At 38.9% G+C, this 13,119-nt stretch overlaps 1 protein-coding gene across 1 annotated transcript; it reads right to left on the minus strand.

The window, feature by feature from the left end:
• Positions 1 to 1,858: 1,858 nt before the first annotated feature.
• GAS2L3 (growth arrest specific 2 like 3) lies at positions 1,859 to 10,836 on the minus strand. The gene is made up of 8 exons (XM_058023080.1): positions 10,816 to 10,836; positions 9,671 to 9,839; positions 9,160 to 9,278; positions 8,312 to 8,453; positions 5,686 to 5,749; positions 4,881 to 5,019; positions 3,929 to 4,036; positions 1,859 to 3,220 (listed from the first exon to the last, which is right to left on the minus strand). The coding sequence occupies exons 1-8, from the start codon at positions 10,831 to 10,833 to the stop codon at positions 1,859 to 1,861; spliced, it is 2,121 nt and encodes a 706-aa protein (XP_057879063.1). The 5' UTR covers positions 10,834 to 10,836.
• Between the last annotated feature and the right edge of the window lie 2,283 nt (positions 10,837 to 13,119).

Here is a 13,119-nt window from a genome sequence, read left to right on the forward strand (position 1 = left end):
AACCACTATAGTTAATGCTCTGCCTAACCTTGAAGCAGTGGCTTTGACCAGCGTACATTTAAAACAAGCAAGCCCAAGGCCTTCCCCAAACACACAACTTTGTATGGGACCCTGTGGGACTTGTGTCCGTGTTATCAAAACAGATCTCTTTTCCTCCTACAGTTTGGATACTGGCATCTACTGCTTACTCCCAGCAGGTTGTGAGCAGTATTGTACAGTAGATACGCATAAATAGAATCATAAAATAAATAAAATAAGCTAACAAGGTGCTCAGAAAAGCAGCTCTATGATTCTGCCACATTGCATAAGAACTCAGTTTATGATGTTTGCTTACTCTAGTTCCAGGAAAAAAAAAAACAACAAACCAACTAAAATAAAACCCCTTAACAACAGAAACTATATATTACACGGAACTGTTCTCCTTTTAAAAAGACTTCCCAGCTCCACCATGCAGGAGCCTTTATGGCAGTGATATCCACTCCTGCCCATAAATAGACTGGGAAAGGAGGGCAGAAGTGATGGTCTGTGGAAACCACCAGTGTGTCTTCAAAGACCTTCAGAGCTCCTCAGAGTCTGGAGGGACAAGTGTTCATTAACCCAAAATAACCCAAACAGCACTACTCCCAAAGACAGTAGTTCTCAATCTACCATGAAGCTCACTCCCCAAGGGTAAAGGTGTTGAGCACCACGGATGTTTAACTCACTGAAAGACTTCAGGAGCCCGGTGTAAACAGTGCATAGCTTTCTGGCACTTTAAGATGTTTAAAGGCAAATGCAGGCTATATTCCTCTTTGGGAAACTATTTCTCACCTCCAGAGTGATAGAGGAGAGCCAGGAAAGAGGTGTCCACAAACAAAACAAGAAAGGCCCCTGCAGACTAGAGCGCCAACAAAAATTAACCCGTAGCACTGAGAAAAGTATTTGGCAATTCAGTCTTACATGCAAAGGCCACTCGTGCAGAGCAGCAAAGCTCTGTTAGAACAGGTCAGTGCTTGCAGCTCAGTGTTGTTGCAGCAGGAGCTGTTTTGGGGCTCCAACCCAGGAGTAGGAGCTGACGTGGGGCTCCAGCTCAGGGGCAAGTGTCTTCCCTAGAACTCAGAAACATCCCTCCATGCAGCAAGAGCTTTCTAAGAAAGCTAGTCAGATTTGAATATGGACTAAGCAAGGTTATCTGCCCAGGGTTTTAAAGCTAGCATTGCTCATTGGAGAGTTCTCTTCTGAATTTGAGAGGCTAAGGCACAATGAAAGTGAGCAATCAAGGCCATGATTATTGGTGTCCAATTTAAACCAAACCAAGCTCCACTTCCAAGTGAGTTGAATCCACTTTAAGGCATATGGGGGGACACAGTGAACACTCATAACAGCTTCTGTCAAATCTAAATATGACTAGAAAATTCTTCTCTTTCTAAAACATGTGACCCAGACTGGGTTCAGGGATACCAGTGAACCAAACCCACATTTTTGTTTGAGGTATTAGACATTTTACAGCTTGTGCACAGCTCTGTTACTTGCCACACACCTCAATGCAGATGTATCAGAACCACCAGAGTTCTGCTGCAAAAGCTTCAGCTTTAATTCCCCTTTCCTCTCCCACACTTTTTTGCAGCAGATCGAGGATATATGCCGTTCCACAGTGCCACACAGCAAGTAAGCTCACTTCTAAACATATCCAAATAGAAGTTTCTAAACTGCAAAATAAACACAGTTCTTACAGTAAGTTAGGCAGCAAAAGGCATGTTATACCTAATATTTCATATTAAATGTAGTGTTATTAGCTTTTTTCCTTGACCTCAGTGTAGCAGTCACAAGATGCCTTTTTGAACAAGACAGGGACTTCCACAGAAAGTAACAAATTAGTTTACTTTCTGGGCTTTTTAGTCCCTGTCATAACAAAATAGTGATCATCTTGCCCGCTCTTGGTAAGAGGAACTTTTGATGCACCAGGTGTTCCTTTCTTACATGTCTGTTCCTTTGGAAGTGGCTTCTTGGCTGCTGGGGCCAAGCTTTTGTTTGTTTGCAAGTTTTTGGTTGAATGCTGACCTTTTGTGGAAGGCTGTGCTGGCTTTTTGGTCACTGCTGCTTTGGCTGAAGTTTGAGGAAGCCGTACAACAGACAAAGGTGTGCGTTCAGCAGGTTTGGATAAAGAGGCTCCAACCTGAGGGGGATTACTGGCATTTGGCTGCTTGCTGCCAGCTGATGACACATTTTTGCTTGTAGGTAACAACGGAGGTGGTGACTTTGATGCTTTGCTAACAGCAAGGGAAGGTGCAGAAGCGGAAAGTTTTAGCTCAGAAGCAGTTTTCAAGTTTCTTGCCAGGTGAGAAGTTGTTTGTGGGGCTCTCAGAGGATGCTGAGACCCAGCACCTGAGATCTGAATATCGTTTTCAGGAGTTTTTGCAAGGAGTTGCTGGGAATGTGCAAACTTGGCAACAGTGCGCAGATTTGTAACCGGCGGCCGAGCAGCCCTGGGAACAGCTGAATTCACCTTGGTTTTAGTGACAGATACAGGTCTGCATTTAGCAGGGACACACTTCTGCTTTGAAATGGTTGTTCCAGCTGTCCCAGACAAGAGAGATGGCTGTTTTTTAGAGGGTGAGGGGGCACGATGTGCTGATGCTGGGGAGCCCTGAGGCAGGGCAAATTTTCCCTTGGTAGCATCGGGGGATCGAATACGTTTGCGCAACATTTCAGAGGGAGCAGGAGCTGTCCTTGCTCCTGCACGCGAAGAACTTTTGCTTCCAGGCTGTGAAGGAGCAGAAGCTGGTGAGTTGCATGCAGGAGACTCCAGTTTCTTTGAGGTGCCAGGTTTGAAAGGAGACTGCACACCTGCTGCTGAGGACCCTTGTAATTTGGACCTGACTGTGGATGACTTGGCAGTGGAAGATGGGGTCACTCTGGGTGATGCCAGGGCAGGGGACTGAGGGCGTTTAGCTAAAGCCTTCTTGGCACTGGCTCCAAGACCTAAAACAGGAGCAGGAGGTTTTGATGGCTGCTTTTGAAACATATTGACAGCTGACATTGGATTCATAAGAGGAGGCTCCTGATTTCTAGTTGACAAGCTGGGGACACTGTCACTGGTGACCCCTTTCTGAAATGCCAGGATTTTTTGTTCCAGAGTTGCAAACTGAAGCACTCGGCATGGATCATATTTGAGCAGAAAACCTTGAAGAGTGTCCCAGCCTCCACCAACACGTACCATCACATGCTTGCCATGTAGCATCTGAGAATGGGAAAGAGGAGCAGAAGAACAAGAGAAATTCTTATCTTGCTTTATTTTTCCTCATCTTACATTGCCACCTATTGAAATTGACTAAAAATAGCACTTCTTTCTTACAGAGAAACATTTCGAAATAGAAATTATGTTATAAACAAGGTTTTTGCTTCCCAAGTATTTTATTAGATAGCTTCTCCTGCACAGGTAGTAATTCTGTGTTAGGAAATAATGGAAAGATCTTTACAGAAGACCTTTAAACCATTCTGTAAGAATCTTTGTTTAGTAAGCATAGTTCTGGGCATGGGTTGAATTTAAATTATGTCCTTGCAACACAAACTCTTATGATTGCTGACAAGAGTACTCAACAACCCCTCAAATTATAAACACCAAGAATCTAGATTTTGAACAAGCAATATTCTCAGGATATTCTATGGCATTTTCCTTATTTATGTTGCAAGTCATTACTGAAATTTTAGAGGCATCACAGAGAAACATTATCTTAGTTTAGTGTGGTTGTAAAAATCAATGTTTGTGGATCAAAGATCTAAAGAATGGAGTAATTACATCTATTTAGAATAAGGGATTGAATGTCAAGTTGTCCCAACCTAAATAATTCTGCAATTCTAAAACAACTCCATCAAAATGAGGTATTTCACTTAAAAGCATTGCTCTCCCCAAAATAAATATAAATTGGAATTCTTAAAAACTACTTACTCGTATGAAGAGTATTTTATCTCCCAGCCTATAACGTCCCTCTGACAAGTATTCAATTGAAAATCGATGGGAACAACTGCAGGGAGGATCTTCTGCTATATGTTTTACCTAGTTATTATATTGAAAGCATTTGTTAGTATTTTGACAGAAGCACAAGTTTAACCATCTATTGAGTTAATCTTCTATTAAGATGGAAGATCCAAGAAGGAAACAACTGAAAAAAGGGGAAAAGGAGCCCCCAAAGAAATGCTGGGTTAGAGAAGATCAGCCTCTAAGAGCCACTAAGAAATGCAACAAATTGGAAGGGTGAGACTACTGCCAAGAAGGAGAAATAGTGAGTTTCCAGAGAAAGTGTATCTGGTGGCTGACATTCCCACAGAAACAGAATTTTTACATAACAACACAGAGGACCTTTAAAATAAATGAATTTTTAAGCAGAATAGGAAAATTGTTCATCATTTCCTCTGGACCAGTTTACAAGCTGTACAAATCATTTCCTTTTCTGGATACATATTCATTTCCAATTGGTAAAGCTACAGAGGTTTGATTTTAAAATCTTCTTTCAAAAGACTTTCATCAAAGCCTACTTTAACACCTGATGAAGTTTTATGGAAAGATCAAATTGAAGAGCAACATTCATTGCAGTCATAGAACATGGACACCAGAAAAATTGAATGAGATCATTTCTTGTACTCAAAGAAGCAAGGAAAAGGAAGAGGGGAAAGGAAATCAATGTAGGTTCTATGCACTCCAAAACATATAGAACAGCATTTTAGTTATATTTTCAAAACAAAACAAAAAAAATTGATTAAAAGAAGTGCATAGCCTTCTGTTTGAAGAGGCTCACACATATTAGATGAAAACCAGCCTGTCCATACTGAGACAGATCATACAAGTTCAAAACTAAGAGTTTAAATTAAAGCCTATATCCCACTAAGCAAGTAGCACTTACTGCCTCGTGTAGCTCCCCATGGTGACAACATGACTTTGGTGTGCTAAGAGGTGATGGTGGCCCAGAGGTCATCAGCAGGGTTTCTTCTAGCTCAATTTCCTTCTCTAGTTTTACAAGTACAGGAGGTTCAACTCCATACCTCAAAGACCAAAGCAGAGTGTTTAATTACTAATTTATTAAAGAAAACAAAAAGAAACAAATGAAAACAAACTTGTAAAATTATAATGGCTTGACAGACAAGGACATCTGAATCAATCAGAGGAGTAATTGCCTTGATAATCTAAAAGAAGGAGCATCTCTGAGTTTCTAGCAGAAGCCCTTCCTAAGGTAGCCTTGGTGTTACCAGAGGATACAGTAAAAATACTGCCAAAACTATACAGTTGAGGTCACATCCAATTTAGATAGACTATCTTAAAGCTTCCAGCTCTGCACTAGACATAAATTAAGTCTACATTTAGATAATAAAGAGATACCTTCCAAAAAGCTGAAAAATTGAAACCCTTAGAATTGTATTTAATGCCCAGTGAGCTGTTCCAAGAGGTACACATTATCTATAGGGTGAATGTATAACTTAAACACAGCTATAGAAACCAGCATGGTACAGCACCTCTCCAAGGAAAGAGTCCAATAAATATTTGAAAAAAACATTCTTATTGTACGATGGTCCTAGAAAAGCTACTCATTACTTTTTGCACAGAATTAACATCACTTGACAGCTGCAAATAATGTCCTAACTTTGTCTTGGCTTTTACTTAGTAGGATGTGTCCTTCAATTTCTTGTTGGGAGCAGGTGTGGATCACCTACCCGGATACAATGCGCCCAATTTCCAGCAGACAAAGATACACTTGTCTTGGATCCTTGTGCAACACTAAAAGGGAAGAGAACAAAGAGGAGTTATAGTTCACATTTATTGCAGGAGGCCTATGCAATTAGGTACAGCCAAGAAAAGGGAAGATGACGTATCCAGTACTATAAATTTCCCATCATCCTACCCAGAGGCAAGGTACATTATCATTGACAATGCACTACATGCTTTACAACTCTAATTTTCTATTCCATAAAATCTTTAAACCCATCCTGGCACTCCTGAAAACACTCTTCCTCCTAAGAGAAATGTGTTTTATAATCTCATTTCTTGATGAGAACAGGAAAGAAAGAGACGTGAACACTTCCCATTCCCTACTCCCAAATGCAATATCACAGAAGAGCACTTAAAAATGACAAAAAGGAAAACACACACATCTGTTCATGCTCATGCCTACAGACACAGCTAAGTACATGCACTCTGGAGGTTATTATCCACAAGAAGATACACTGCAAGGGCCCCAGCTCACAAGTGGATGGCTACACAGCCAGTCAGCCTGAGTGGTTTTAAACCTCTGCTGGGAAAGAACAATCTGGGTGACTGTTACCAGTTCAGTAAGCAACAGATGTTTTCTTATCACTGCTTCAAAAGTTCCAGCTCTGTCTTTACAAATGAAACCCAACATCCCTCTGATATCAATTTGATATTTGAAGTGCCTTTGCTTTAAAAGTGTTTCCTAAAGTATAGTCCAAGTATGAAGTCAGATTTTCTGATGATGTTTACATCATCTACTCCAGTTTCTAAGTCTGCTTTTTAAAAGATCCGATTATGAAGGGTAAATCTAGAACAGAAAGTTGACAAATCCATAATTTCGAAGCTACTTTTAGAGGCCAATTAATCTCTTTTTTAGTGTATGTGCATGTGTGTGTGTGAATTTGCCAGCTGTAACAAAAGTGTTTTAATTTGCTTGAGTCCAAAAGGAAGAAATCCAAATAAATCCCTAGCAAAGATCAGGACATTTGTTTTGGCTTGCTGTCAAAGGGCACCCCACAATGCCTACTCTTAATTTCTGCTGTCTCGGGAGCTTCTTGATTTATTTCCTTCCCAATCATCTACACTTTTCAGGAGGTGCTGCTATATGTCCCTGATGGGAAAAAGACAATTGTCAACTTATCCTTCCCCTGTTTCATTCATGAAGAATGGCTTGAAAGACTGATGAAAAACATCAGTGGAAAGAATGTTTCATCTAGGAGGCTGCAAGTCTGCTCATTTCAGCTGCCAAAAAGGCTCACAGAAGATATTTATGCCACAAAGCAAGCTTGTGTCAAGAGTTACAGACTTCAAAACACTTCTTTGCAATGAGTGAAAGCCACAGCACTAGGAAATCATGTCTGCTTATCACAGGGAAGCTAAACAGGTTCTAGTTACCTGTCCACTTACAGGAACTAACATGTTTAAGCAATACAATTCAAACAAGGAACTAAAAAAAAAAATTAAAATATTCTTGTAACTCAGTTCTACTCTGTATTTCCTGGCACTGAAGAAAGATATACTCACTAGTTAATCAAAATTAAATATGTAAATGATGGAGTTTTCTCAACTATTTTAAAAGATGACTTATCCAGTCGAGATGCATGGGCAGTCCAGCCAGTATGTAAATAGCCTTTAATTAACACTAATGCTAATTAATAGCATTAATGGAACAAAGATTTCAAAATACAGTAAATATTATGACAATTTCATACAATTACTGAAAACAAAGATAGTTCTCAGTTTTTTGCTAGTCTGCTGACAGGCAGATATTTTTCTTACTAAAAAAAAAAAAAAGAAGCCAAACAACAAAAAACAGAATTTGGCTTGCCACAGAAAGTTTTGTATCAATTAATTTTTACTGACATAATAGCGGGTAGAAGAGCATTTCCTTATTTATTATGTGATGAAAGTACAATCCTCTTAACTAGCAGTCAAAAAAATTTTATTCCATTGTACCAGTCTAGAAGATGCTGTACAGCACCGGTTGTGCACTGGGGCAGGCATGCTCATAGTTGGTAATATTTATTTTTATAACTATCTTATAAATGGGAAAATACAAGTGGTTTAGAGTAATGTTGTGTCCTGAAGTAAATGTTAATTACCAACAGGCTGTTGCCACTTCAGACACAATGCCCTGATGTTGTTACCAAATTTAACCATCTTGGATGTATTATTCTGAGGGATTTTTGCAAGAAAAATGAGCTGTAATACCAAATAAAGGATCTTATTGTGAGTTGACTCTATGGCCCTGTGGTCTTCCCACACACAGAAAGTGAAACCACACTTTTCTCCTGTTTCTCAGTGGTTCCTTTTACTGAAGAAAAACACAGTATTTTGTTGCACAGCTCTCAGTCCCCACTTCATCCCACACAGTAACTTTCAGAAGTTTGCAAAAGCATCATGCAAGTTATATTAGTCACTGAACTGATTTTTCAAAGCTTGTACTTGGACACTGCCTTAAAATAAATAAGAGCTTGCACGACACATGCAGAGTCAAGAGAAAAAGTTCAAAAGTCGGTAACAAGGCATCTCCCTGACCAGGTAGTGATTCACACAGAGATCAAAGCAAATTTAACAAAAAGAGAGAGCTACCTAAGCCTTCAGATTCAAAGAGGTATGTCTCATCAACTCCAATGGCTCTACACCAGTTAAGAAAGTTGGCTGTATTATCTCTGGCAAAAAAAGATCCTGATGGAGCATCCTTCTTGCATGGAACTTTTCTCATAGGAAAATTCTGGCAAGGGAAGAAAACAAAAAGTACATTGTACACATCAATAATGCCAACAGATTTCAAAGCATATTTTCAAAGGAAAATACACCCTAAATTCAGAGTACAGAAACAGTTGTAACTATTTTATGTTCACCTCACTGTGCATTCCACGAAAAAAGCTACACTAATATAGAAGGCATTCTACTTTATCATTGTGAATAGTCACTGAGTGAACAGTCCTTAGTTCTGCAGCCTTTGTACTCCAAAGTAACAGAGACTTGCTTGAGATTCACATTTCAACTAAGCATTGCCTCTCAATGGAAACACTGAAGCCTATCTGCAGGTCTGGATACTTTTATGGCTGACCTATACACCTGAGTTCAGCCATCACTTTCTGGCATAAAACATAGCACCAATGCCAGTGGATATCTTAGGAACAACCCACACTGGCGTCAGGGGAACAAACTCCAGACTTGGACTAGATCCTCCTCTGACAAGATTTTTACTGAAAACAAACCAAAAACCTAGTAAAGACCTTAGGATGTGATTAACAAAGAAAGCAATTTATTGGATGAGTTTATCCATCTATAAAGCCACTTTGTTGTTAATCAGTCTCTGGACACACAGCGTACAAAAAACTTCTTTGGGAAGCCTCACTCACCTGCTTTTCCTGTAACTACTACTTGAGATTTAGGACTTTGTATTTTAAAAAAATCATTATAAAACTCACCCTTAAGTTATTTGTGCTACAACATTTTTCAACTGTGTTTTGAAGAACATCAATCAATTGGCAAAGCAGTACCCCATTATCAAGTTCTTCTAGCAGTTGCTCTGCTTTGACTTCCATTCCTTTAAGAAAAAGAAGGTCAATAATAAAGTTACTCCATGAAGGTAAAGAAGTTTCATATGAACTTAGAGGCAAATCAAACAGCATTCCAGTGTTAAAGACTGAAAAACAGAAGAAATATACAAGTAAAATAAAATAAAATATTAGATTAATTAGATTTCAATTAGACTAACAAGATTCATAAATATAAATTAGAATTATTAATTGTGCAACCCTTAAGAGGTGGCAGCTAATAAAACTGAAATCAAAGCATATATTTTAATGCAATTCTCCCAGCCATTCAAGCTCAAATACACCAGCTCTTAACAGTACTATAGACATTACACGTCAGTGCTGACTAGAACATTGGAAGTGCTTTGAAATTCATGAGAGAGTGATTTATTTTTAAGCTCACCCAGCAAGCCAGACAGCCAGATGGAGAGATCTTCCTGCATGGGCACCAAAGTGGCCTCGTGCCTCACAGATATCCATTGGTCATAGAGGCACACGTCTGCCAGACCCGGCCCGTGCCTCGGAGTCAGGGGACTTCGGGGACTCAGGGGAAGCTCGTCTCCAAACCACACCTGCAGAGGAGTCCAGTAAGCTGAGGACAGGAGGCTCCAATATTTGCAGTCAGATAACAAAAACTTGTGCTTTGAATTAGACTGAAGAACTACTATTCAAAGAGTGTTCACTTCCCTTTCAACAGATATAGCAAACCTACAGAGCATTCAAATGGTTCTGCTCTTGTTAGTAACTCCTGCATCAATACACTCTGCATTCCTTCTCTTGACTGCCTTGGATTCAAAATTACATATTTGCCTGAATACAGAATAAAGACAACAGGCATTAAATGCTTCGGGTTTTTTAAACTCAGAACATTTTAAGTCATGAAATCTGCAAATTATCACATAATTTACTACTGATTTCTCAATCAAATGTTTCAGAGGCATTTTGTGCTCAAATCATTAAAAATTATAGCATTAAAAGAGGAAATGTTTCCATGCAAGGACGTAACACATTTCTTGAACACAAATACTTAGCAATTCTCTTCAGAACTGTATATCTTGTAAATGAAAGGTAACTTACACTTCAAGAAAAGGATCCCACTGAAATTTTTGAAGAAAAATTTCCAGAATTTTTTCTGAATAATTTTTAACTGAATAATACCAGAATCTTTCCGGTATTCTTAACTATTTGCCTTCAGTTCAGTGTGTATGTAAAATGCATTCATTTATTTATACTTAGGTGATTAATTAGAATAAAAGGTTACTAAAAAGGCACTTTTTAATCATGATGGAAATTTTTCAATAATCTCAGGCTTTGACTTCAAAACCTTAAGTAACAGCACTAAGAAGTGAATGGGTCATCTATCTGATAATAACAGTGGGTTATCCTTGTCACATTGCTCCTTGTAAAAGGGGAAAACAACTACTTTTTTTTTTAATCAGAGGTAACTGGGGAATCTAATATTTTATCTGCTTCAGGGTAAACTTTTGTATTAAAAAGAAAAAGTATTATACATGTATACAAGATTTAAAAACTTCAAAAGGCATTTACCTGAACTGCATTCTGCATGGTCACCTGCTTTACATTAGTTTCTCCTCCTGAGGAAAAATAAGAGATTTTTATTACAGTCTGTCCTGCTTTCATGAAAATCCTGAGGAAAAACCCATCAGTGCTGTTTTGGAAAAATAAGAATGTGTCTAATAGGAAGGGAAGGGGAAAGAGGGAAATATCTTAGTAGCTAAAGTTTTGATCCAGTACTCAGTCAAATTCAGTTCTCTGCCCTCAGATAAAAGTGCAGTTATTACAGCAAAAGTAGCAACTGACTTTGTATGCATAAACAGTGCTCTAAAGTTGGCAAGACTTTTAGGAGCTGTATGACATTTATTTTGTCAAAGAGTAACGCACATACTTCAAACGATTCTTGGATTAAACACTGTTGGCTCTGACTTTTCCTTCCAAGTTATCACAAGTGCATCTCATACATGTGTGCAGACAGATATATGTATCCTGAGTTTACATTAAATACTTGGAATATCATGAAAACCTTAAAACAAAGAAATTATTTTGACAAGTAAGATTTCCTCTTACAGAATCTTAGAACGGTGTGCATTGGAAGGGATCTTAAAGATCATCAAGTTCTAGCATAGACACATGACAGAAATCAATGTTTTTGTAAGTCTCTGTTGCAATTCTGACTTTGCAGGCAGCATGCATGCACTAAGCTTTCAACAGAATGCTGCAAACTATTGCAGCAACATAGTTATCAGTACAAATCCCTGGCAAAAGGAACATTAAGGGAACTTTAGATACAATCCAGTCTCTTTCTCTCCTGAAACCCACACTGTATTTTCCAGCAATATTTTCAACCATGGGAAAATCCAGCACAAGCTCTACATTGGGCTAAAGATTACTAAGTCTTTCCCAGGAGGCTCCAGGTCTAAAGTTGTGCAGCATTGCCAGGTTAGCTGCATGCATGTGTACAGAGGCTATTTCTCCATAATCAGTTTCCAGGGGTATTTTACAATGTCAAAAATTTCCTATCTGCGTCTTGAAACCTGTTAAAAACTACTCACTTGCTCTGCTACTCAATAGCTGCAATAAAATTTCATCTTACTGATTCAGCTGAAAACCAGATTGCAGACATTATCAGACATTTTTAACTCATCTGTTTTCATTTAAAATTAAGTATTTTTCCTCTCCTGTCCCAGATATTTAGGATTTGTATGTATATGGCATCATCTTCTCTCCTGCACAACGTGGCCTTCCTATGACAAAAGACTGAAAAGCTCATCACAGAAAACACAAATCTTGTAAAAATTCTCACCTTTCATCCTACATAAGAAAGCAGAATGGTGTCATTTTCTCCTCCTTGCTCCTTCCCACTGCCTTAAACCTCACAGACTACATGGGACCACACATACCAGGCATTTCAAACAACTTACCTCTACGACTGGCAAATGAGCAACCAGTTTGGTTTCAGGTGAAGACACTTCCTTGTACCAGGACTGCTAGCACTTCTCAGACCTTATCAGAGACACTCCAGTGATATCTTTTCCCTTCCTTTTATTTCTAGGGAAGGGGAAAAAAAAAAAAAAAAAAAAAGAGACATCCTCTCCTTGATGTCATTTTTCCTTCTATGAATGAACAAGGGAAGGGAAGGGTATATACCAAGCATTACTAATGAGCATGTTATGCTTCCCACAGCTTTGTCCAGGGGAATACGTTTTCCTTTGGCATAAGAAAGCTATTGTCCTAAGAGAAGCTCAATAAGAGGCTTCATTGATTAAAAAAAAATAAATAAAAAAACAGCAGAACAGCCAGTAGAGAAGCTGGTCTCATTAAAATAAGGAGTTCCATATAGGCTAACAAGAGCTCTAGCATATTAACTGCCAAGGGAAAACAAAGGACAGCCTAATTCACAGGGAGCACTCAAAACATGAACAAAGCAAAATATTCACACTGCAGCTATCACAGGAATGCTCAGCATCTGCAGTTTTGTGGCATGCCGAACAAAAACTAGTCTTGCCAAAAAAAAAGGAAAATGGGAGATTGAGGAAAATTGTGGCACTTGAACTTCAAGGGCCTGCTCTTCTTAAACAAGTTAATTTGTAAGCCCATATGTCAGAGCTCCCTAGAAAGCCAAAAGGCTTCACTTATTATCAGGGCATCTGAAAAACACTTAACAAAAACCCCCTCTGATGATGCAAGCTACAGCACATGAATTTTGAGTTGAAAAGTAATACAGTAACAATTGCCCATTTTCAGATGCCAAACTGTTCAGCTCAGAGATTGCAGGGAATACAGATCAATGTAGCCTTATCACTTACTGTGAGAGGCACAGGATGAGAAGACCCA

The sequence above is a fragment of the Melospiza georgiana genome, chromosome 4 (genome assembly GCF_028018845.1).
Source record: "Melospiza georgiana isolate bMelGeo1 chromosome 4, bMelGeo1.pri, whole genome shotgun sequence".
In the NCBI taxonomy this organism is placed as follows: domain Eukaryota; kingdom Metazoa; phylum Chordata; class Aves; order Passeriformes; family Passerellidae; genus Melospiza; species Melospiza georgiana.

Coding starts and splice junctions, on each gene's coding strand:
- GAS2L3 (XM_058023080.1), bottom strand. Junction 9,279..9,670: donor CTGGCTGTCTGGCTTGCTGG/GTGAGCTTAAAA, acceptor TTTTTCTTAAAG/GAATGGAAGTCAAAGCAGAG. Junction 5,750..8,311: donor CTTTGAATCTGAAGGCTTAG/GTAGCTCTCTCT, acceptor CTTCCCTTTTAG/TGTTGCACAAGGATCCAAGA.